Source organism: Triturus cristatus, chromosome 4_2 (assembly GCF_964204655.1).
Source record: "Triturus cristatus chromosome 4_2, aTriCri1.1, whole genome shotgun sequence".
Lineage (NCBI taxonomy): Eukaryota > Metazoa > Chordata > Amphibia > Caudata > Salamandridae > Triturus > Triturus cristatus.
Window position 1 is genome coordinate 367,561,487 of NC_140586.1, and position 26,333 is coordinate 367,587,819.

Below are 26,333 nucleotides of genomic sequence, written 5' to 3' on the forward strand. Positions count from 1 at the left end.
CAAATCCAACGGCGGAAACAACAAGTGTATTGCTTTGGTATGGGAGCACACCGACAGGGCGGTGTGTAGAAGGAGGGCCACTCACTCTGGGATGCCGCATGGCAGAGTGAGTACGCCTGACAAAATCGGGGTAGCAAACGGAGACGGCGCTCGCAGCCCAGCCCCTGCCAGAAGGTGGGGCACAAAAGAGACTAACAAGGTAGCGAGTTGGGGCCTAACTCCCGGGAAAGGCTACCCCCCAAACGCAAAGGGGCGTGGTAAACAACAAAGAACAATCTACGAGCTGTCAGGGTGATTTACGACCCTAGGAGTTGCAAATGAGCAAAAGACAAACCAGTGATGTATGGCCAGCCGATGATTTATAGCAGATGATTTATGATGCTCATGCAGAATGATTTATGACAGCGAAATGACGACAGATTGTGACAGAATGATTTATGACATACCGATGATTTATGACCCATGATTTATAGCTGATGATTTATGATGCTCATGCAGAAGTATTTATGACAACAAAATTATGATAGTTTGTGACAGAATGATTCATGACATACTGATGATTTAAGACCCATGATTTATGGCTGCTGATTTATGATGCTCATGCAGAAGTATTTATGACAACGAAATTATGATAGTTTGTGACAGAATGATTCATGACATACCGATGATTTAAGACCCATGATTTATGGCTGCTGATTTATGGTGATCAGGCAGAGTGATTTATGGCAACAAAATAAGGACCAATTGTGGCAGAATGATTTATGACACACAATGATTTATGACCCATGATTTATGATGTCTAGCTGACAATGTGTGACATCCAATTTGTAATAATGTGTGACAATGATTTATGACCCCGGCCCCCCAAGGGGTTGTCCGGGGGAGTTGTACAAGTGTGACGTATGTAATAAGTAATAAAAACTGCGGCCAACAACGACCACCAAATACGACGTCTGTTGGCTGTGTTCAGTAATGCAGATGCACAAGTATGGTACGGTTCCTGGAATGGGCGCAGTGCGGCCGTTATTCAACTGCAAGCCTCTTGGGGGAGAGAGAGAGCGAAATGCAAACATTAAGCCTACAAGGGCCAAACTGCAATTTCAAACTTCACCGGTGAGAGGAGCAAACTGAAGGCACAAAGCACACAGCGGCCAAACACCAACTGGAAAACTCTCCAGGGGAGAAGGGCAGCAAATACATACGAAGCAGAGACTAAACTGCAACTGCAAACCACACAGGGGCCAAACTGAAACCATAAACTGCACTAGTTACCAGGCCAAACTGCACGCCAAACACAGGTGCCAAAATATAACTTCAAACCGTAGGGACCAGAATTCCTCCACAAAATGCACAAGGCTATATCTCAAACAGAAAGAATGCAAGTGGCAAATGGTAATTACAAACTACATGGGACGGCAAACTGCACCTACAAACAGAGTCCGGACTTCATCTAAAGCACGCAAAGGCACCAGAATTCAACCACAAGATGCACAGAGATTAATCTACACCCATGCAACTGGCATTAGATACAAACCACACAACTGAATAATTGCTACTACAAGGGGTCCCATACTGAATCTGCAAGACACCCTTATCGAAACTGCAACTACAAATTAGACAGGCCAACCTGCAAACATAAATTATGTAAGCGCCAAAGTGTAACTTCATTATGCACAAAGGGCCAAAATGCGACTGCAAACCACACAGGGTGTTAATATCTCTATCTACCGGAATAGGTGTTTTTCATGCACCATCTCAGCTTATGATTTTACTTTTTTTCTTCACAACTTTTGAATTGTATTTGTTGAATGTAAGCTCTTATGTCTGTAGGCACTGTAATAATAAATATTGATTTTAGTCAGTGGCCATGTTACATGATCAAATCACACTGAAGACACCTCAGGACTATAAGGAGAGTTGTTTTCCTTTGCAAATTAATTGTTACATACCATAGGCGAGGCAATAAAAAGTATTTTCACATGTCAGTTTTGCTGTACTATGGCAAAAAACTCGAATTTGACCTTTGCTCTGTAGTAATGAATGTATGAACATACGTTTATTAATACAGTTTCTCTAAATAACTTATTATTGGACCACATTTATTTGCACTACCATACAGTAAAAAAATATATATATAGGGATTATAGAAGGTATAGATAGCTAGACTAGGAGTGTTTGTGTGGGTGTGTGGTAGTAGAACACAAGAACACATATTTACTGATTCAAAATTGAAAGGTAAGAGTCTGACAGGGTTAGCGTGCATGGCTCTGCATGTGTGTCCGCGTGTGTACAGACTCCCTTTGTTTTAAATTTATTTGTTGAAATTTCCCTACTTTTTTAATTGCACTTTCTTTCTCCTGAAAAGTCACTAGTGCAATGCAAGTCAGCTGACAGATACACTTCCACTTTTGCTTCCTGAAAAAACCTCTGTAGTCCCAAAACATATACATGTATTCATGAATGTATAGAAATGTGTGTGCAACCAGAAAAACACACTACAAATGCATGCTCTTTAGCCCACACTCACACAAACACACACCCTCTCTCCCACACACCACACCTACACATTCTCACACAACACACACACTTTTCTGTTCTCCCAGCACACATGTTGTCACACACATACGTGCTCACTGTCACTGACCATGCACTCATGGAATGACCCAGGCACTAACACATGCACTGCTACAATCCCCTGACCACTACCCATGCAGTCCAGCCAATTCCTTGTCACTGCCTATGCACTCCTCCAATCACCCATTCACCACAATGTACTTATCGAATCACTCTGCCAAAATCCAACCACTTATAAATTCACCATGCTCTCTCCTTGCAGCACTCTAATCATCCAGTCACTACCCATGTACTCATACAATGACCCAGGCGCTAACACGTGCACTGCTACAATCCCCTAAGCACTACTGATGCAGTTCAGGCATCTCCTTGTCACTACTCATGCACTCCTCCAAACACACAGCCAGCACTATGTACTTATCCAATCACTCTGCCAAAATCCAAGCACTTATGAAATCACCATGCACTCTCCTTGTAGCACTCTAATACTCCAGTCACTTCTCATGTACTCATGCAATGACCCAGGCACTAACTCATGGCAAATACAGAGGAGGTCATGCTAATCACAGGGGTACCCCAACGCATAGTGTTCCCTAGTGTATGTAGGGGCTTTCACTATCTTCTAAGTGTCTTTTAGCATAGCACTGGCTCTAGGCCTGGTTAGAGAGAGTCAGTTACCACCAGTACCCGTCAGCAAAAAGTTGGGGGCACAGCAGGACTTTCTGCACCTCTGTTGGTTCTTTCTTCACATCTCTTGCTTCTTCCTGCACTTTTCTTCGTCATTCTGGACTTCTGTTGCCTCTTTCTGCGTTGTCTTGCTTCTTTCTGCGCTTTTCTTCCTCTTTCTTCACATGTCCTACCCTTGTAGGCATAGTTAGAAATTAGAATTTAAAAACCTTTGAAATTCACTGAAAAAAAACATAGGTTTCAGGGATGTTATAGTTAGAAATTAGCATTTAAAAAACCTTAGAAATTCACTGAAAAAACCACAGGCTTCAGGGACGTTATAGTTAGTTGGACATTTCACTCATACAAAACCAGAAAAATTCGGCCGTTATAGTTAGATCAGCTAACTATAACTCGCGCCCCGCAATGCACTGCTGATGATGTCACATAATACACCATTCATGACATAGTCAGTGACATCACTGATGACATCTCTGATGACATCTCAAACGATATTACTGATAGTTACATTATTCTATGTTTTTAACATGTATAGAAGTGACTGCATAAATAAGTAAACCTTTTAACATAACTAATTATCTACAATAGCTTCACTATTGAATTTCAAATATATATATATATTTCTTTTTGAAGGACAGCCAATTCAGGGTGGAATTATGAGGAGGCTTATTATGGCCATCCTTGAACGAGATACTCAGTACTAATATATTTTGTCTATGCAAGACTGATATTGTATTGGCTCATTTGGGACTGTATAAATGAGGAATATAAAAAAAACAAAGTACTACCATTTGGATTATATGAGTGCCACAACATTCCTGTATGGCCGCTATAATAACAGTATGTGAAATGTAATGACAGTAGTCCTTCCTTGTTTGTCATGATGATTTCGTCCAATAGAATCAGTAGAAATTATCTTGAAATTCATGTCATTAACTTTGCAGTGTCGATTTTATGAGCATTGAGGAAGGCAAATCGCCGAAACGCGTCTGCTCATTGAAATACATGTCTAATAAGACCCCGTGAGTGCTCCCTGTTTGTTTTGGATACATATATCATAAGGTAACCGTGATCAAGACCGTGAAGGTCGAAACGCGTTGGTGATGGTGGCAATGAAATAAAATTGGTGGAACAGAATCCCTGGAGTGAAACGTAATCTTTTGATGGTGGTATATATATATATGTTGCACTGTTAACAAATTAAAACTGCGAATTTTACAACATCTAAGTGCTACAAAGAACAAATATTTCTCCTACGCAATCTCAAAACACATTTGGAGTGTGCACGATGGCAACTTTGACAATCTAAAATACTATGGAGTCGAACACATCCCTCAAAACATTAGAGGGGGAGATCGTGATCGTCTCCTGAGACAAGCAGAATCAAAATGGATCATTCTTAAAGGAACTGAGTTACCATGGGGTTTAAATGTAGATGCTGAATTACATAATTTCCTATGAGAATTTGGAACAATTTTAACTCATAGACACAAATCCACAATGAAAAGTGAACGTGTAATTAATTCACACATGTCTGAAAATTCAATCATTTAGCTTTTCTGATGTGATGTCCTTATAAGTTTATTTCTAGTCTTCGAGATTATGTCAAGAGAGTGAAAATCTAGTAGAACCATGTGGTTTAAATCAAGTCGAACGAACCATAATAGGTCATTTTTATCCATTCATTTTCCTTTATTTATATTTTTCTAGAGCATTCTAAGTTGCTGTACAAGGTAAACATGATAATGAGTAATTTGATTCGTATTAGAATTTGTGTAGGAATCCGGGGGCCTTTCAAGCTCCCCGTCTCCTTCTTTAAATAGAACGCAGTTATATTTGAAACTAGCTACACTCCACATTACTTTATGTACTTCGATTTCATATAATGGTCTGTTGCAAAATATTTTGGTACTTTACCATAATTAGACCATTACAAATGACTACGAGTCCTATATTATAATATAATTGGGACTATTAATTCACTATATTCTCTAGATAGGATTCTATATATTCATTACAACATCTATGGAGCACTTTAGTTTTATTAGATCATGTTTATATATTTGGCCGAATTATCAAATGAATCCACTTGTTAAAAATTCATAATTGATGTGATGTTGTGCCTTATATATTTGTTCTGACCTTGAAGGGATGCATTAAGTCTAGGATTCCACACACGTACGATATGTGAAATTCAAATGTCATGTGGTGCCTGATGGATAGGACCCTTTCTCTCTCTTTTTCTCGTTTCCGTTGTAATGAGAAGAATATACATACATGCCACATAATGCAATTGGAACTGAGTACTTTACAAGTTTATATATGCATCTATGTCGCATTTCAAGAATGCTTAAGCTTAAAATCAAATAAGTTTGTTGGTTCCCTTTTATGATGTACTTTTTCTCTCATATTTGGAATTTTTTTTGTTAATTGGGGGTGGGTCAAACCAACCCCTTTTTAAACACCCCTCACTGTTCATCACATGACCCGGACGAAGGCCCTTGGCCGAAACACGTAGGTCGTTTTTTGTTACCTGATGCACTCTGCACTTTGCATTTTGAAAACTTAAGAAGGGAAAAAAAATAAAAAAAAATAAACATGAAATGAGCAACTTCAAAACTGACCTGGATCTGCTGTCTGGTGTGCTGCCTTTCTGTGACCCTCTGCGACTTGGTAAACATTCTTGAGGGCTTTACACAGGAAAATTCTTTCCCATATATATATATATATATATATATATATATATGTATATATGAACACAACATCCAGCTCCCACAGAAACATCCATGGAAGAAGGCACGGACTCGAGATGGTCAGGATATGGCATCTGTTTATTGAATCAGGTCACCCGCAATCCCAGAGGTAACAGAGAGACGCGTTTCGGCTTACTAGAAGCCTTTATCAATCTGGTTGGCGCCATGATACAAACACATTAAATAGCCCTTCCCACTTGGTGAATGAACAGACATAGAAAACATACTATCGAGTATGTGTCATCCCCTCAAGCCCTAAGCAACATCAAAATGTTCATTTGAGCTGAAAATCTGCAATGTTACTGGTAAATCATATAATGATATATAAAATGCAAAGTGCATATTGTGAACATGATATACTGTTTTTATACATTGCATGGGCAAGCAAACAGTATGAGTCACCCTCATAGTGGGAATGTGGGTAAATATATAAATTGTGCCGCCAAACAACTCAATCTATAATGCCTGAAGTTAAAATGCAATATTTACGCAAGTATAGTTTAAAAACGCACTGCTGCTGAATGTCACAGAATTTGCCAAATACGAATAGTTTTTGTCCCGAGATTGTAACCCGAACTGCTAACAATTTCACCTCTGACCTGTCCTGCCAGAACAGGCTTAACTCATGGTGTGATGTGAATATCACTTTTCCACAAGAAGAAAACCAAACAGCAATAAGCGTGTGGGAACAAAAAATTATAACAGTTGCATCCCGGGGTCAAATCATGCACAAACACTGTGAAATCTCGACATGAGTGTCCAACCCAAAACGCTCCCTTGGATATATCATAAGGTAACCATGATCAAGACCGTGAAGGTCGAAACGCGTTGGTGATGGTGTCAATGAAATAAAATTGGTGGAACAGAATCCCTGGAGTGGAACGTAATCTTTTGTTGGTGATATATATATATATATCACTGAAAAACCATAGGTTTCACACACGTTATAGTTAGGAATTAGCATTTAAAAAACCTTGCAAATTCACTGAAAAAACCATAGGTTTCACACATGTTATAGTTAGCTGTACATTTCACTCGTAAAAAACCAATGAAATTCCACGTTATAGTTAGATCAGGTAACTATAACTTGCGCGCCCACAATAAACTGCTGATGACGTCACATATTACATCACTCATGACATGGTCAGTGACATCACTCATCACATCAATGATGACATCTGAAATTACACATTGTGGATTGCGGTCGCGCAAGTTATATATATATGCAGTTTTGCATGAACTGCAATTGCGTCGCCCCCCCGGTGCTGGATTCACATTTGGTGATGAGATGCGCATGGGGAGAGAGGAGGCAGAATCGATCTGCCTGACAAGGAGGACAAAGGGTTGCTTTCATTTGCTGCGTGACTGCGGGGACGGCCTGGAATCACTGTTGGCAGCACTTGCTGTTTTTGATGACTCTATACTGATTGAGCGCAATCAGTGAACTACAGCACCCAGCATGCAGTTGTGCAGCAAGAGTAGTGCGAGATGCCTTACACCTGTGAGGCAAAGGAGGGGCGAGTGGTCACGTGACAAGGAGTGGCCAAGCTCTTAAACATCGAGTAAACGGACCCCCGTTAACACGAAGGACACATCTGAGACGGGCACTGAAGAAAGACATTTTATGTCTGAAACGCGTCTGCCTAGCGTTTCAGGGACCTTCTGCTCACCTACGAAAATAAAGCTGCCTTTTTAACCTCCGGAGCTGGTCACACTCTTTCATTTGGGGTAAAGAGATTGGTGTTGTGTATCGCCAGTAAAGCAGGCACTGGCATTGTGGCCGCCCTCTCGATCAGGAGCTACGCATCAAACCTGCATCTCTGGTGTTTTGCATGAACTGCAATTGCGTCGCCCCCCCGGTGCTGGATTCACATTTGGTGATGAGATGCGCATGGGGAGAGAGGAGGCAGAATCGATCTGCCTGACAAGGAGGACAAAGGGTTGCTTTCATTTGCTGCGTGACTGCGGGGACGGCCTGGAATCACTGTTGGCAGCACTTGCTGTTTTTGATGACTCTATACTGATTGAGCGCAATCAGTGAACTACAGCGCCCAGCATGCAGTTGTGCAGCAAGAGTAGTGCGAGATGCCTTACACCTGTGAGGCAAAGGAGGGGCGAGTGGTCACGTGACAAGGAGTGGCCAAGCTCTTAAACATCGAGTAAACGGACCCCCGTTAACACGAAGGACACATCTGAGACGGGCACTGAAGAAAGACATTTTATGTCTGAAACGCGTCTGCCTAGCGTTTCAGGGACCTTCTGCTCACCTACGAAAATAAAGCTGCCTTTTTAACCTCCGGAGCTGGTCACACTCTTTCATTTGGGGTAAAGAGATTGGTGTTGTGTATCGCCAGTAAAGCAGGCACTGGCATTGTGGCCGCCCTCTCGATCAGGAGCTACGCATCAAACCTGCATCTCTGGTGTTTTGCATGAACTGCAATTGCGTCGCCCCCCCGGTGCTGGATTCACATTTGGTGATGAGATGCGCATGGGGAGAGAGGAGGCAGAATCGATCTGCCTGACAAGGAGGACAAAGGGTTGCTTTCATTTGCTGCGTGACTGCGGGGACGGCCTGGAATCACTGTTGGCAGCACTTGCTGTTTTTGATGACTCTATACTGATTGAGCGCAATCAGTGAACTACAGCGCCCAGCATGCAGTTGTGCAGCAAGAGTAGTGCGAGATGCCTTACACCTGTGAGGCAAAGGAGGGGCGAGTGGTCACGTGACAAGGAGTGGCCAAGCTCTTAAACATCGAGTAAACGGACCCCCGTTAACACGAAGGACACATCTGAGACGGGCACTGAAGAAAGACATTTTATGTCTGAAACGCGTCTGCCTAGCGTTTCAGGGACCTTCTGCTCACCTACGAAAATAAAGCTGCCTTTTTAACCTCCGGAGCTGGTCACACTCTTTGATTTGGGGTAAAGAGATTGGTGTTGTGTATCGCCAGTAAAGCAGGCACTGGCATTGTGGCCGCCCTCTCGATCAGGAGCTACGCATCAAACCTGCATCTCTGGTGTTTTGCATGAACTGCAATTGCGTCGCCCCCCCGGTGCTGGATTCACATTTGGTGATGAGATGCGCATGGGGAGAGAGGAGGCAGAATCGATCTGCCTGACAAGGAGGACAAAGGGTTGCTTTCATTTGCTGCGTGACTGCGGGGACGGCCTGGAATCACTGTTGGCAGCACTTGCTGTTTTTGATGACTCTATACTGATTGAGCGCAATCAGTGAACTACAGCGCCCAGCATGCAGTTGTGCAGCAAGAGTAGTGCGAGATGCCTTACACCTGTGAGGCAAAGGAGGGGCGAGTGGTCACGTGACAAGGAGTGGCCAAGCTCTTAAACATCGAGTAAACGGACCCCCGTTAACACGAAGGACACATCTGAGACGGGCACTGAAGAAAGACATTTTATGTCTGAAACGCGTCTGCCTAGCGTTTCAGGGACCTTCTGCTCACCTACGAAAATAAAGCTGCCTTTTTAACCTCCGGAGCTGGTCACACTCTTTCATTTGGGGTAAAGAGATTGGTGTTGTGTATCGCCAGTAAAGCAGGCACTGGCACTGTGGCCGCCCTCTCGATCAGGAGCTACGCATCAAACCTGCATCTCTGGTGTTTTGCATGAACTGCAATTGCGTCGCCCCCCCGGTGCTGGATTCACATTTGGTGATGAGATGCGCATGGGGAGAGAGGAGGCAGAATCGATCTGCCTGACAAGGAGGACAAAGGGTTGCTTTCATTTGCTGCGTGACTGCGGGGACGGCCTGGAATCACTGTTGGCAGCACTTGCTGTTTTTGATGACTCTATACTGATTGAGCGCAATCAGTGAACTACAGCGCCCAGCATGCAGTTGTGCAGCAAGAGTAGTGCGAGATGCCTTACACCTGTGAGGCAAAGGAGGGGCGAGTGGTCACGTGACAAGGAGTGGCCAAGCTCTTAAACATCGAGTAAACGGACCCCCGTTAACACGAAGGACACATCTGAGACGGGCACTGAAGAAAGACATTTTATGTCTGAAACGCGTCTGCCTAGCGTTTCAGGGACCTTCTGCTCACCTACGAAAATAAAGCTGCCTTTTTAACCTCCGGAGCTGGTCACACTCTTTCATTTGGGGTAAAGAGATTGGTGTTGTGTATCGCCAGTAAAGCAGGCACTGGCATTGTGGCCGCCCTCTCGATCAGGAGCTACGCATCAAACCTGCATCTCTGGTGTTTTGCATGAACTGCAATTGCGTCGCCCCCCCGGTGCTGGATTCACATTTGGTGATGAGATGCGCATGGGGAGAGAGGAGGCAGAATCGATCTGCCTGACAAGGAGGACAAAGGGTTGCTTTCATTTGCTGCGTGACTGCGGGGACGGCCTGGAATCACTGTTGGCAGCACTTGCTGTTTTTGATGACTCTATACTGATTGAGCGCAATCAGTGAACTACAGCGCCCAGCATGCAGTTGTGCAGCAAGAGTAGTGCGAGATGCCTTACACCTGTGAGGCAAAGGAGGGGCGAGTGGTCACGTGACAAGGAGTGGCCAAGCTCTTAAACATCGAGTAAACGGACCCCCGTTAACACGAAGGACACATCTGAGACGGGCACTGAAGAAAGACATTTTATGTCTGAAACGCGTCTGCCTAGCGTTTCAGTGACCTTCTGCTCACCTACGAAAATAAAGCTGCCTTTTTAACCTCCGGAGCTGGTCACACTCTTTCATTTGGGGTAAAGAGATTGGTGTTATATATATATATATATATATATATATATATATATATATATATATATATATATATACTTAATATAAATTACATCAACACTTGAAAGCAGGAGTTTATTTAATGAATCTTTAATCTACATCTACTACCATCCTTTATGCATCTATATAACTTCCATCCTTCCATGTACTTATGGATGTATATATGTATTTCTTTTCTTCTAATTCAGCACATCCAATGCACTACCCAATTTCTCACCCTATACCGCTCTCAATATATCCTCTACCTCAACGCTCTCATTCATCCCAAATCCCATACCACTACTGTGATCCCCAAAATAACCCTTTCTACACTCTTTCCTACTCTACGCCTCCTTTCATCATCTCCTACCTCTTCTACTATTCTGATCCCCCAAAACAAGCCTTTCTAAACCCTTCCCTCTGACTCTTCCCCCTCCACTTTCCTTTTACTCATCCGAAGCCTCCATCTACTGTAATGAGCTCCAAAACAAACAAAAAAGGATGTCTAGATCCTTCCCTCTTCTATACCCCACTATCCTTTTCAATCAAAATAACAGACTAAAATGTCCACTGCTCAAATTACTTTCATATTTCACTATACTAATTCACCACGAATCCTTTATGAGTTCCAGAGTAGCTTGCTACGACCCGCAAAAATCACTTCAACACCCCATCACGGGTAGCAAGCGCTGTATAAATGCACACCTTTTTTCCTCTTCGATCCCTGTACTATCCTTCTCAATCCAAATAAATGACTAACATATCCACCACTCAAATTACTTTCATATTTCACTATACTAATTCACCACTAATCTTTTATGGCTTCCAGAGTAGCATGCTACTCGCTGAAGAAGTGCTTTGACGCCTTTTCAGGGGTAGTAAGTGCTATATAAAAGCGATTACAATACAATACAATACGTTTGATTGTCTTAAGTTATAATACATTTAAAAACATTTAAGTTACCTTTAACATAATTGTATACTGACCAATACATTGAGGAGGGGATGTCCATCTTCCATTCTCACATGTTATGGTTTCTGAGCCATAAAGTTTGGAGTTTATTGGGCAACTGTACGCAACAGTTTCACCATGTTCATATGACGATTCCATATTTTGTTCATTACTGTTTTGCGATTTAGGTGGTTCTAGACAGTTCATTCCTGGACCTTTGAAAGAGAATGTATATTCAGAAACATTTGAAATTTGATTGTTAGCATATTAAAATCCACATCATAATTAATATTGCCAGTTGTCTTACGCCAAGAGCATCATCAGTTTCTCACCAATGTTTCCTAAGTCTAACTCAGTAGCGTAGCTAAGTTGTCCTGAGCTTTGGTGCAAGCAAGGAAAATGACCCTTTGACTGCAGCTGGGACAGTAAAATACAGCAATTTACAGGTTTTAAGAAGCCCTTGTGCCACTGCACCTGTTGCGCCAATAGAAGCTACGCCCCTGTTCTGACCAATAAAAATCTACTCTCCAAGCCCTCAATCCACTGCAACATTCCATACAGGAAACCATGAAAATTACCTGATGTGATTCTCAGTACGGTTATTAATCTCAAATTGGAACGACCAAGACAATTCATCACTGATCATCGCAAAGTTGTGCAGTATATTATTTCAGCAAGTCACTTTATTAAATATAATAGTATAATCTTGAAATGGAGACCATACACATGATTACAACACCTGTTTGAGGATTACAAAAAAATTCACAAATAAGAAGATAAATTGCATAGAGCTTTTGGGCCTTCAGTCGGCGAGAGGAACAAAACACAATGAAAAAGAGAGATAGTAGAGTACAGGAGATCTTTGAAATGTCAGGGGGCAAAACGTTCCAATACTTTTCATAAGGGGCTACAAGGACTTTCATGGAAGCCATTCAAGAGGACTGAAATGGTGTTGTGTGGCTCCCTAAAAAAACATGCCACCGCCATCTGTACATATTCTTTTTAAAGCACAGGACAGAATAACTACTTAAGAACACTTAACGCACTTTAATTTTCCTAGTCTAGGAACTGGAATAGTACCCTGTAATTCTCCAGTTTTTTATTCTGTTGTGTTGATGTCAGGGGTTGGTGATGATACAAAAGTAGTTGATATAAGCAGAACAGAATCTTACTCGGGGATACTGTTCCACCCCGCTCGTATTCAGGGTCTAAATGATAAAATTAAAATCTGTAAAATACTTAAACCAAAAGCAGGTTGCCAATTGGTGGCACATATTCACTTTAACACATTTTTTAAATTTGGCAATACTCTCTTGTGTCCTAGAGCCTCAAAAATGACTAGAGAAGTATTGAGGATTTTTATTTGAGTTTCGGGAAAATTAGCAGACCCATCTTAGACCGCTACTCTGCTTTCAAATTTGTAACCCCCAAGGCACATAAAAAATTGCTCAATCTTTGCTCATCACACTGACTGCTAGATGATTGGAGATTATATCACCCTAAAGATAACTATTTTACTCTTTTCTCACCTCCTCATTCTAGTTTTTCATGCATCGAATATGTACTTGTACATGCCTCACTCCTTAAGGCAACTACTGATACTAAGATACATCTCATTCTTGTCTCAGATCATGCTGTGGTTTCAATGTCCATCAAAATCCTTCTTGATAAAAGCAGAAATTAAATGTGGCGTTGAAACACAGAAATACTAGAAAATGAATACTTTGAACTGCCTATGCCTATCCATATCAGATGGGCGTCACTATGGCATAACCCTAAAACAGAAGTTGATACTCAGGTTGCCAACATGCAGGCCTTGAAAGGCAGTCAGCTAATCAAGGATCTATATGACAAAATCAATGACCCTCTCCCTTTTTAGGCTTTAGCCGGAATATATGCCCTCTCTAACCAAAATTTCTACAGTTTCTTAAAGACTAAAGCAAATCTGTCAGAGCTTATATGTACCAAACACTCATCCTTACCGTCCCAACTAGCGATATGGCAAAACTCAGGGCATATTGCGTCCAAGATTTACAAATTTTTATCTGACCCTTACTCAACATAATCATTGATACCGCATACAAAATGGGCTAAACATTTCAATGTTGACATATTTAACCACATCACTGACGATCAATGGCAAAAAATTGGAAAACTCACGTTATGTAACAAAATTGCCTCCTCTCTCATACAATCCAAATTCTTTACAATGAACCTGTTATTCTGGACCCTATCTAGGCTATGTAAGCTTAACCTGAGAGAGACTGATAAATGTTGCAACTGCAACCAAGACACTGGTTCACACCAACACATGTTCTTTGAGTGCCGACACCTGGAACCATATTGGCTTCAGACACAGAACAAGCTATCAAATATAGTTGCTTTACCCACACCTCTAAGCTTTCCTATGATAGCTCTTGGTCCCTGAGCTTCAGTGATGGCTATAACTCCTAACACCAATGATATGGCTCTGTTAGACCTTCTTTTAACCATTGCAGTGAAATTTATCCTCTCTGAATTGAATTCCTTTAACCTTCTCTCTCATCACACCTGGTGGGCATGGGTCTCATACCTCAGAGGGGTACATATCCTACAGTCTAAAATGCAATCCATCCCCAATTACCAGTGTAGTATGGCTCTCCCGAGACAAATACGTAGGAAAGAATAGAATCCAAGGGATAGCTCCTCTCTGCCAAACTCCTGAGCCTGAACAAAACCACTTCCGGACTCCGGATATTTCAGTCAACCCTCTCCCCACACTTACCCCTCCCCACCTCGCGACCCAGTTCTCTTTTGTCTGTTCTCACCGACATCAAGGCAATACATCATTATGATATACATAACCCACACTATACACTCCACAGCTACGAAATGTACAAGCCTTACCACATCTGTACCCACTCCGCTATACGTGTTCTTAGAAACCCTATTTGGGCTGATCTTACTAGTGGGTCTGGATCCACAGTGGTTTCATAGCTATCCTTTATATATAAAATTGTTCCTCCTTACATGTGCAGAATACACTTTTTCTCAGGAGCACTACAGTCTTGAGTGTATGATGTCCCTCAATATTCTGCATGAAATTTTAATATCATTTGTTTGACATTATTGTATCGAATGACCACCTTCTACTTGTATAGCAGTGATATCTGATTGTATGTCTTTTTTATTAAATAAAAAAACTTTGAACAAAAAGAAAACAAGGAAAAGAGCCTTTTTATGCCAAGCTGGACAGACAGCTGCCCCTACCAGGGGAGTGTAGAGGTCATGAACTCCACCACGCTGATGAAGAACTGTCTGCCATATTTAGAGATTGGCAGGTGGAGATATATATACTGTGGGAGGAGCAGTTGTTCCCTTCACAGCAGTGAACGTTACCGGCAAGCGCCATGTTTAACGTGCCAGCTCAGCAAACCTTTTTTGTTTTGATTAAAAAACTACCAAAGCAGGAATGTGTTATCTTTCTTTTGTTTATGGAAAAAAAAATCCCAATGCAGAAATGTGCCATCTATGAACAAAAGGTAAATGGACCAACGCACAGGGAACAGGTGAAATGAGTGTCTGTTGTCCTTTCCTCAATAAGGGGCATATTAACAAGGGCTTTATCTCCGCTTTTTTTGGCGTTAAAAGCCAAAGAAGCGGAGATAAAAATATCGCCCTATCAACAACAGGGTGCTAACATGCAAAATCGCATGTTAGCACCCTTTTTCGCTACGCTTCCCTTTGCATCTCTAATGAGATGCAAAGGGGGCGTTCCAGAGCAAAATAAAAGGAGAAATGTCGCTAAGAGACATTTCTCCTATTATCAAGCTTCACACTAACCCTGTTAGAGACAAAAAAGCAGCGCTAACCACGGTTAACGCTGCTTTTTTACGTCTGCTAATTTTCAGATTATCCCTATCCTTGTAGTTTTATCGCTGCATTCCCAGCGATAACCTCCCAAAATGCCGCTATTGCTGGGTTTTTTATCGCCTAGGCGGTTAGTGTTGTTAATAACGCGATAACCAGGCGATATTACCCAGCGATAGCGGGCGTTAAAAAAATTAACGCTAAGCGCCCTTAGCGTTAATTTTCCCTGTTCCTTGTTAATATGCCCCTATGGTGGCACGACGATGACTGTGCCTGTAATTCACTGGTTTACCGTCCTCCTCCCACTCTGCCAAACTCTACATAAGGCTGTGACTTCTGTGACTGAAAGTAGCGGTGGCTCCATCTTACAGAAATACAAATATTACTCTTGTTGTAACTTACCAGCGGCTGGCTCTGAATCATCGACTACAAGATACTCAGGGTAACCATCCTCATATGTATCTGAAAAATTAAACATTTCAGAGATTAGAAAAACAGCCGCCCATATGCCAACAACAAGTCATTCTATAGTTCATGTAATCTCACTATGGCAAAAGAAATACAATTTAAGGGCGGATTCCATCCCTCACTTCACATCAACCTCTGCTGTTCTTGTCAGCACTCCAATATGCATGGTCTTAGCCTCATCGGTGTGTTCTCTCTCTTGCTCCTGAGGGACATTGTTTTAATAGATTGTTTGATGCACATTTCTGCCTTAGCCTTGAACTGTACTCAAACTCTAACATGGCAATTGGTTTCTGTACTTATCGGGGTGCACTTAACGTGTTTCCCTTATATATCATTTACAAGCTTAGGCTCTGTATAGTCACTCCAACCTTCCTTCTCACCCCTCCCTTGAGCACAAGAATAAGCGTGAGCCATCTCTCATGTGAGCAGCCACCCTCATTTTTATTTTACTGAAATGCCTGCTGTTGCTGTAACTTGCATCTCTTAGTTACTAAGAGCCCAAATCCTAACGAGAAAGTTTACCAATGCCTCATGATTGATCACGTGAATGGTAATGCAAAATCATAAACACAGTCAACATGATATTAGTGTATTTGTACTCTATAGTAAGTAATTCCAGATGTGCAAAGAGTGACTTGTCACCCCTAAGGGTATCCAGGCGCTGAGGGCCGTCGGGGAGATTAGGTGAGCTATTGCTCGGTGTCACATGATGCTGAGCTGACCTGCCACCGGCGATTGAACCATGAGCCCTGCGCTCCGGGTCTGCCACTCTGGCCACGGCGCCACACCTCGCCCAACTCTATCACGTTAGAGGTAGCTCAAAATGCATAACATGAGATACGGATCTCAGAAGGGTCTGTGCCTCACTTGAATGCCATGGAGCATTTGTGAATGTCATCCCTGGACTGCCTTCAGAGACAACCAAAAGTGATGAGCAGAGGAAGAATGAGGTAGTTCGAGGGAGAAATAAATAACTAACGGGGAACTTTAGCGTGGGTGAAACCAGACTATTAGAAGAGAGCCAAGTCCTCGTGGGTAGGGGAATTGATTAAAAAACACGATTTTGAGAAAAATAGGTCCTTAGTCTCTGCAAATCCTGAAACTGTGCTGCCATCCATTCATTGTACAATGAAGCTATCACATTTAAAGATGGACGATGTATTCAGAATCAAATGATACACAGTAATTGTACATGTATTCTTTTTTGTCTGACAGCATGTAAACCGTTAAATGAAGAGATTAAAACAATAACAACCATCTTCTATGCCTAGTGGTAGTTGCTCACCATCAGGCTCTGTGGGATCAGGTGCAGGCATGTGCACTAAGACAAAAAGTGGCATTTATAATGTTAAGGTTTATTTTAATTGCTGAAAGACTCAACAAAAAACAGTATCAACACCTGGTCCTTAAGAGCACCCAAAATCACGTGTCCATCATAAAGTTGTGTTTAGGATCCTCCAGCCAATACCAAAATGTAGCAAATGAGGTACAACAGGGCAAAGTGTGAACAGGAGCACAGATCACTAGACTCACAGTTCCACTAGGGTACTTGTTCCCTCTGTCTAAGTCTTGGAAGGTGCTTCTCATCATAGATTTTGCTACAGATAGTCTTGGACATAGCAGAGATGCTAATGGTAATGGTACAGCTAATGGTAGTGCAGCTTATTCATCTGAAAAGTCCAAACACAGTAATTGCCAGACCTGCAGCTTCTCTGCATGCGCTGCATGTCTCTCAACGTTTGCTTACCTATTCATACTGTCTTTATTTCATTGTTTTCACTCAAAAGCTACTCAATAATAGATTTACAGCTGGTAAAATTGATTCAGTAAGCTTAGCAATCACTTAAGAGAAAGTTCTTTCTTAGGATATTTAATTAGCTGTCACCAGGTATTGGTCTGAACATTGCATCCTTCAAAGATTTGCTGCAGACAGAGTCAAGTGAAGCCTTGGCAATGATCTGGCATTCCTTTAATCTACAAGGTTAGTCTGAACTTTCACTTTCCCGAGCCTTGCCCGGAATTATGGGTACTTTGGATGCCATCTTGGGAGATGTTCAGACCACATCCTTTGCATCCATCTCCGTCACGGGTCTAGTAAGAGACATAAGCACGGATGCACGCAGTGGGTGCCCTGATGGCATGCAAAAGGCAAGCCACTTTGCTCCTGTCCACGCCTAGACCAGGCCCTGGGACAGAGACTGTTGGGGTGAAGGCGCAGACCACCCATGCTCTTTATAATATGCTCTCTCGTGCTGCTTCCAGATCCAGACCGTGAACACATTTGGCATAAATGTCTCATATTTAATGTGCAACCAAGCTCACAAATGCATTTCTGTCAAAGCTGTGCTCAGTGGGAGTATCTGTAAAATGACAAATGGGTCAACTGATTAGGTGCTTAATCTTTATTGTGCGCTTTTACACGCCCAGCGACATATTATACATTGTGCCCTTGAAGTGCAATGGGTGTGTGTACCTGCTGTGTGCGTCCCCTGGCACAAAAGTATTACAGAAGTGTCTGCAGAGGCTTGTGCTTCCACTGCTGTAATACTGATAGCACTAGTGCACATGTAGCGACAGCGCTATCATGAGACAGGGTTCTAGTGCACATGTAGCGACAGCGCTATCATGAGACGGGGTTCTGGTGCACATGTAGCGACAGCGCTATCATGAGACGGGGTTCTGGTACAAATGTAGCGACAGTGCTATCATGAGACGGGGTTCCCTTATTTGCACGAGCATGGCCTCATGCACATAACGGAATCACTTTGCATCTGCGCCTGCCTTGCATTAACGACATGGGTGCCGAGCCAAACATGCCTTATGCCTTTAACATATTATACAAGAAAAACAGGAGCAAGCCCGTTAACCCAGATGAGACCGGGTAAATGTAGTAACAAAAACAATGTCTCAACAGGGAAAATAAATGAGAGGACCAATCAATACACAATTCAATCAAGAGAAGGGAAGACAAGAGAGACCAAGGAATAGAAAAGGAAACAGATTTTATAATTAGATACACAATTGGTATATACAATTCAAAATAACCATAACAAACATATGTGCACTGACAGTGAAGTGAAGAAGTGAACGGCGCAGTGACATAAGTGTGAGAATGACAACAAGGTACGGCAAAATAATTCAAATAAATTCAAGGTCGAGGAGAGTTATATACAATGGATAATTTACACATGATCATAAAGGTCTCACAGGACCCTGTAATTAGCCGCAGATAATGCTGTCCGGTCGACGACGTTTCAACCTCCTTGCGTTGAGGTCATCATCAGGACCTTTATGATCATGTGTAAATTATCCATTGTATATAACTCTCCTCGACCTTGAATTTATTTGAATTATTTTGCCGTACCTTGTTGTCATTCTCACACTTATGTCACTGCGCCGTTCACTTCTTCACTTCACTGTCAGTGCACATATGTTTGTTATGGTTATTTTGAATTGTATATACCAATTGTGTATCTAATTATAAAATCTGTTTCCTTTTCTATTCCTTGGTCTCTCTTGTCTTCCCTTCTCTTGATTGAATTGTGTATTGATTGGTCCTCTCATTTATTTTCCCTGTTGAGACATTGTTTTTGTTACTACATTATGCCTTTAACAGGCACACTTAAAGTGTGCCACAAAGGGCAACCCTAAATTTCTCTCCAGGTATGGTTAGCAGAGCAGTGGATCTGAATTCCATGCAGCAGTGACATATTTTAATTCACAATTTTCAATAATTTATTAATGTGTTCAAATATTTACCTCTGCAAGAAGGAAGCTTTGGATACCATCCAAAGTAATAGCACTGGACTTTCTCAGCTCCATCCAATTTTAACCCATCTTGACATTTAAGTTTTGCAACATCACCATTTTTAAAGCTCCTTGTGCGTCCTCTGGAATCAACATTTAGTGAACATGTAATTTCTGGAAAGCAACAAAGAAAGATTTTCATTGTAGGTTCGACACTAGGTTCAGATATAGAAAGGGCAGTACAACAACATGGTAGCTTTAAGTATTGGAAGGGAATTACTGTTAAGGGTACAGTTGGCAAAATAAATCTGAAGAATAGTGCTTTTCCCACAAAGCAACCATGAAAGTTCATTACAGGGTTAACACCACTGGCCCTCGCTGAGATATGTTGAACTAATGATACTGCTGTTTATGGCTGGGTAAACACCTCTGATGCTAATCAATGATGAGGTTGGTCCTACGGGGTCCTAAATAACCGCCCTTCCCTGAGTGGATGAGGAGAATGCAGTCCTCAATTTTCTCTTTATTCAAATCTCCTGGAATAAAGCTAGGTTTTTAAGGTTCACTGCTAATCTGTGTCATACAGTTGTTCTTGGGCACACACCATATAGTGTTTCTTCAAGAGACTTCACATCAAGAAGTTTTTTCAAAAAATGAGTATGTGACTTTCGAAATTCAAAAAGTTTCATCTTCATATGCCCACAGAATTGGTGCCCTGATAACTTTGACTACTGGTGAACTGGTAAAGAGAGATCCATTGTTCTTGCTGTAAAGACTGAGATGATAAAGAATGGGCACACGCATTTAATAGTTTGCAATGTTTATCAACATTTATTACAAGTGAAAGCAAAAGATCGGCTGAACGCCTCTATTGAATATGTGTCTGCCCTCTTGGATCATTACTCACGTAAATTATTTATTTATATAAGCACTTTTAACTCATTGTGAGAAAAACACTACATTCAATCAATGAGATAGCGCGGTCCCGCACCTGTGCAGGGCGGGGCGGAAACCAACATAAGCCTTTGGAAGATTGTTCAGACCATACTGCAAGAGGCTGTAACTAGAATGGGTCCATGAGTCTTGGCTGAGATGTGGCAGATCTTTCCGCCTGAAAGCAGCCCCTCTAACCTCCATCCTATCGAGGAAATGCCAGAGTGGCGGAATGGCCAGTCCGGCACACTTATCGCCCAGAGTCCCATCTCTGCCTGGCACAGCAGGCAGCCAAAAGAACCCTGCAAGGAGAAGGCTCAAACCTTCCAGGGTAAACCCTCCTGATGCATTGTATAGTTCAGAACCAATTCAATAATATACCTGATTCTGGCTGAAATGCCACATGAATGAATTTGATTACTGGTGATTTCAATTGGTGCATGCACGCTAATGATATGGGTGGTAGTGGTTTCCACAGTGCAGGGACTGCAGCACTAATCATTAGTAAAAACTAATAATTGGCACAAGAGGGATAATCAGTAGAGGTTTTTTCAATGCACTTTTGCCAGTTGGAGAAATGTTTCAGCAGTGATAAAAGGGTAAATCCACAACCTCTTTCTAAAGTAGGTGCAAACAATCTGCTTGAGTACACTTTAGCAGTTACATTATTTAAAACAATGTTCATATAGATAGTGATCTTCTTCTCTAGAAATGTAGAATCCCCTCTGACATGGTGCGTTATGCAATAAATTAATAAACTGGGACAAATTACCAAAGACCATATGTTGGCGTTATGATATTAGATAATCTTCCATCATTCGGAAAAACAATGTGTATAGTAAAATCGTCTTGGCCCTTGATTTAAGAAACTCTACATTTGGTGTGTGAGATTCTAGCTGATGGGATAAAGAAATCTGATCTTATGTCTCTGTCTACACTTACAGGCAGGATAAACAGTATTAAATAACGAGGTATTATGCAGCTTGTTCTAATATTTATGATGATTTATGGAATAATCAGCAGTGCAAAAATAAAAACACTCTAGTGTATTCAAAGAATTAGATGACCTGGCTTGGCAGTTCGGGCTGGACTGTTCCCATGAGGAACACGGTCAAGACTGACTTGCCTATTGCTGGGTCTGAAGTGGGGTGGCAAAGTGAGCTAAAGAACGATGATGGATTCAACCAAGATCTGTGACTGGGGGTGAGTGTCTGAAAATTTTCAGCACTCCGTCCATCCTCACCTTGTGTTTGCTTTGTTCGCCCTAAGTTGGCAGGGTATGCCCAGATGTGGCTCCCTTGCTCACTTTGCCACTCGATTCAAGCTAACCTGGCTGATGAGGAGTATTATCCCAAAACCAGTCCTAGGATGCTTGTTTCTGTTCCATGGAAGACCTGGCTTGGCAGCTCGGGCTCGACTGTTCGCATGAGCAACAGGGTCAAGAGTGATTGTCATATGGCTGGGTCTGACCAGGGGAGGTGGAGTGAGCATAAGAATGATGATGGACTTAACCCAAATCTGGAGTGGGGATGAGCGTCTAAAAACTTTCAGGACTCTGGCCATCATCACCTTATGTTTGCAAAGAATCAGAACAGCATAAACGTTCTTGTTTGTCTGTAAAATAAAGACAAGGTCCCATAGTAGTAGAATGCTGTATAAACTGATGGCATGGTAAGCAAAGAATGTGTTTTATAAGCAAAAATAAGGAATTATATGATAGACTTAGAAAGAGCGGCAGTAGAAATTGGTCCCATACACACATGCCATGATTGCTTTAAAAGAGTAGGATATAACCTTCTTAAATTTTTCTAGCCTTTTTTTTATTTTGGACTGCCCAGTTTTTGGATCTCTGCTGCAAGCGAATCTCACCAACTGAGTCCCACCCACTGTAAGCTTCTGTGAAATGGCTTTGAGTACTAACTACCAGTGCCCACCTTTAAGAATAATGTCAGGTGCTGCACAGCTGAGGTGAACAAGTGTGGGGCATGTGATTGGGACTACTGCTTAACTCAACACATTATATACACACATGTAGACAAGTGTCACTTTAATGAATTGTTTATCACCTGTGCCGGCATAATAACCTAATTGGGCATCCAAAAAGATATATGACCATATAGTGCAAGGCTGTAGTGCTTCGCTGTGAGGCTGTAGATTTTTACGGTATTCACACTGTAGGTGAGAACTTGACAAGAGTTTTAACTTGTCATTTGATTTAGCATACAGAATTTTTTTTAAATGGTTAAAATATTCTAGAGTGCAAATATAATTATTTGGTCACATCTGCACTCCTTTATGCACTTTGGGCTTTGCATGCCATTTTTCACAGAAATAAAGGGAGACAACCATATTTCTGGCACCACTCAATGGAGAGGCTCCCTTTGTTATCTTCCATATAGGTACCCCAATATCGGCTTAGGTACTACATGCACCTTTAACCTACATTGCCCTCATACTACACTACATAATGGTTCTTAGGACTGACCTTTTACCTTGTTGAGGTAATGACTAGAGGACCTGGTGTTTTCTCCAAAAGGCCTAAGCCTCATTCAATATGCATGAGGATTCTTGGAATCACAGCTGAACTGCAGGCCGATCATCTCCTGCATAAAAACAATGTCAAGAGTCAATCCTTCCGTCATTCTAGTTCGACATGACACAGCGAGGTATAACTCCAGGGGGTATCACTTTTGGGTATATATATATATATATATATATATATATATATATATATATATATATATATATATATATATATATATATATATATATATATATATATATATATATATATATATATATATATATATATATATATATATATATATATATATACCATCTCTTGCTAAGGTAGAGAGAGGAGAAAAGGACTTCAATGCCGACACACTGGCGCAAGACACTGAGACTCCTGCATGCAGACACTCCAACTCGCAGTGGTCTGACATCACTTGCGGGGTGTCCACCTCGAGACCAGAACGGGGTCCCACAGTCTCTCACTTCAGGTAATGAGGTTGACTTTATCCTAGAGGGATTATTGGCTTTACACCCACATATATGCTAGGTACATTTAGGTACATCTAGATAGGGCCGCATCGTAGGAGTACGCTTTTATTACTGTCATATATTTTTATACTTGCCTGTATTTATCGTTTTAGCACTATGGTAGAAATCTACCATCCTTTTACTCTGTTGGTGCTTAGCATTATTTATATCTGTTAATGTCTATTGGTTGTTTTAGCACACTTATTTTACACTAGAATGATGATGGTTCAATAAATGCTTATTGAAAAAACGTCCCCATCATTTATTCTGTGTATCTCTCCGAGATGAAGTGAGCACGAGTGACTGAGCGAAAAGTAGTACACTGTTTCCACGATTCTGAGGGATCAGGGTTGTCATGTTCGGTGGTTGACAAGAACTATTCTCTCCTTGGTAAGAGGAGTTTCTAGTGGCACTGTAAGCTAGCTGGTACACAGGCTGGCATACTTGGTGGGGGTGTCCAGAATCAGTTTGGACACCAATTCCGCAGGGTATGTTGTCTAAACCAGCAGATTCTATATAGGATTATAGGAGCTACATGACATGGCACTGCCAACGTTGTTTTACTACTTATTTAACAGTCAAATCTGAGTAGTTCAGTCGTGCTTTTCTCAGAGAGCCCAACTCACATTACTCCAAAAACGTCTGAAGTTAGAAGGGAACTATGCTGCCACAGCTGAGTATGCAAAAATTCCTATTGATTGGCTGTAGGTGTATCAAGCTTGAAGGACAAACAGTTGCTATTGTGCATAAAACCCTATCTCAGTTTCCTTGAAACTCTTTGTTGACAAACTCTGTCAACAATGACAGAAGACGACACCACAGTGTCACAAAAATGTGCGTTAATTGAGGAAGAACTAGAAGGTGAAATTAACATTTCAGAAAATGTTAGAACTACCCTTACCTTAAAACTAGCTGAATATTATTTCCCAGCTAGGGGTGGGACAGTAACTTTCGTGATTGAGGCTCACAAATCATATAGAACAGAGGTATTCTATTCATGGGTTACATTCCCACAAGCAGATACACAAACACATACATTTCATTCTTACACCGAAGAACAACTTCCACATGAATACTGTCCGTATGAGGACATTGACATTCCGCTCACCTACCAGGGTGCACAAAAACTGCTTTAAAGGCACCCTTTCACATACTAAAGACAAAGTAAGACTAGGTCCGCTCGACGAGACGGAGCAACTTGGCCAGTCCTTGAGGCTTACACACTGCATCCAGACACTGACACAATGCCAGTAGCAGATTTACGTCCACTTCACAAAGAAATAATAAAACTTTACAGAAACTTAACACAATTTGTGATGAGAACACTCACACTTCAGCCAACAAAAGCTACACAAGCAGGACCCATTCAGGGAAAGGCAACCAAAATTACACCACTAACGCCAAACGCAGTTACGGGTAAAATGCCCACTAAACGTCAACAAATGCCATTCTGGATAGCTCAGAAAATTACACAGCTAGAGGTAGTATATCTGCGCACAAGCCCTCAAGAAAAAAACAGAATGCTAACAATCTGCTTGCCAATGGGGATAGCTCCCCAGTTAGAGGATTGTACAGTTTTCACTGCAAAATATATAAGAACTCATGGTATGCCTTCACTAGCAGTAATACCAGACATATTAAGACAAATACAAACTGAGTATGGAGCAGAACCTGCTCTGAACTTAGGGATGAATTGCTAGGCAATTTTGCCCAGGTATCATCTATAATATTAGCACATATAAAAGGGGAGACAGCAGCAGTGGCAATACGCCAACATCTGAGGGAGTTCACTCCTTTACAACAGGAAGTCGTATTACCTAAAATGATTGCAGACACCTATGCTGAATTAGGTAGAGATAGTTTGTGAGCTAGAGCATTAAAACCTCAACTCATGGGTGGTCCTGAAAAGGATAACACCAAGCAAGCACCTGATTCTTCCAAGAAGAAATGGGATAATAACAATAAAAAACAAAAGAATAGATCTCAGACCAGGAGTGGGTCTCCTCAACAGGAGCCCTCCGAAAGGAAACGCAACCTTAGGAATAGAGATAACATTAAAAAACCTGACAGGTATCAGGATACTGATACACGTGCCTCTTCATTCAAATTCTGAAGTAATTCTGTTACCCTACCGCTGAACAACCTGGGGCTATTCTTATACCCTAGTGAGAGTCAACCAAATTGACGCTGGGAGCCTAACATGGAAAAGGTGGTCAAATACCTGCTTTCAGCCGCTATGTTTTGGCAGAAGAACCCATTTAAGATGTCTAGTGTTGTTTTATATTTCTTCCGCAAAATGTTATTCATTAATGCGTCACAGTGTGTATTCAGTACTGCAAATAATTTAGTGCATGTGTTCAGATGTCTGTAATCTAAAACTTGACGATGTTTCATTACAGGAAGTGGGGGATAGAGCAATACCAAATATGAATCGAATCGAAGAATACGTTTAATTCTAGCTGTACACGAGGGTCTAGGTTCTGCATACGCAGGAATTACTGCGACAATTTCATTATTGAACCAATGCTCTTGGTGGCCTGGTTTAACTAAACAGACAAAGAACTTTGTCTTAAAATGTGACATCTGTCAGCAGATGAAGGGT

At 41.6% G+C, this 26,333-nt stretch overlaps 1 protein-coding gene across 5 annotated transcripts in view; it reads right to left on the bottom strand.

Annotated features, from left to right (window-relative positions):
• LOC146833904 (complement factor H-like) overlaps positions 1–26,333 on the bottom strand; it is a 1,264,875-nt gene that overhangs the window by 858,464 nt on the left and 380,078 nt on the right. For all 5 annotated transcript variants that reach the window (XM_085601813.1, XM_085601812.1, XM_085601811.1 and 2 more), the window contains 3 exons: positions 19,769–19,930; positions 15,944–16,003; positions 11,728–11,907 (listed from right to left, as the gene is read on the bottom strand). In XM_085601813.1, the coding sequence (XP_085457939.1) occupies positions 11,728–11,907; positions 15,944–16,003; positions 19,769–19,930 (402 nt within the window). The remainder of the gene's footprint in view (positions 1–11,727; positions 11,908–15,943; positions 16,004–19,768; positions 19,931–26,333) is intronic.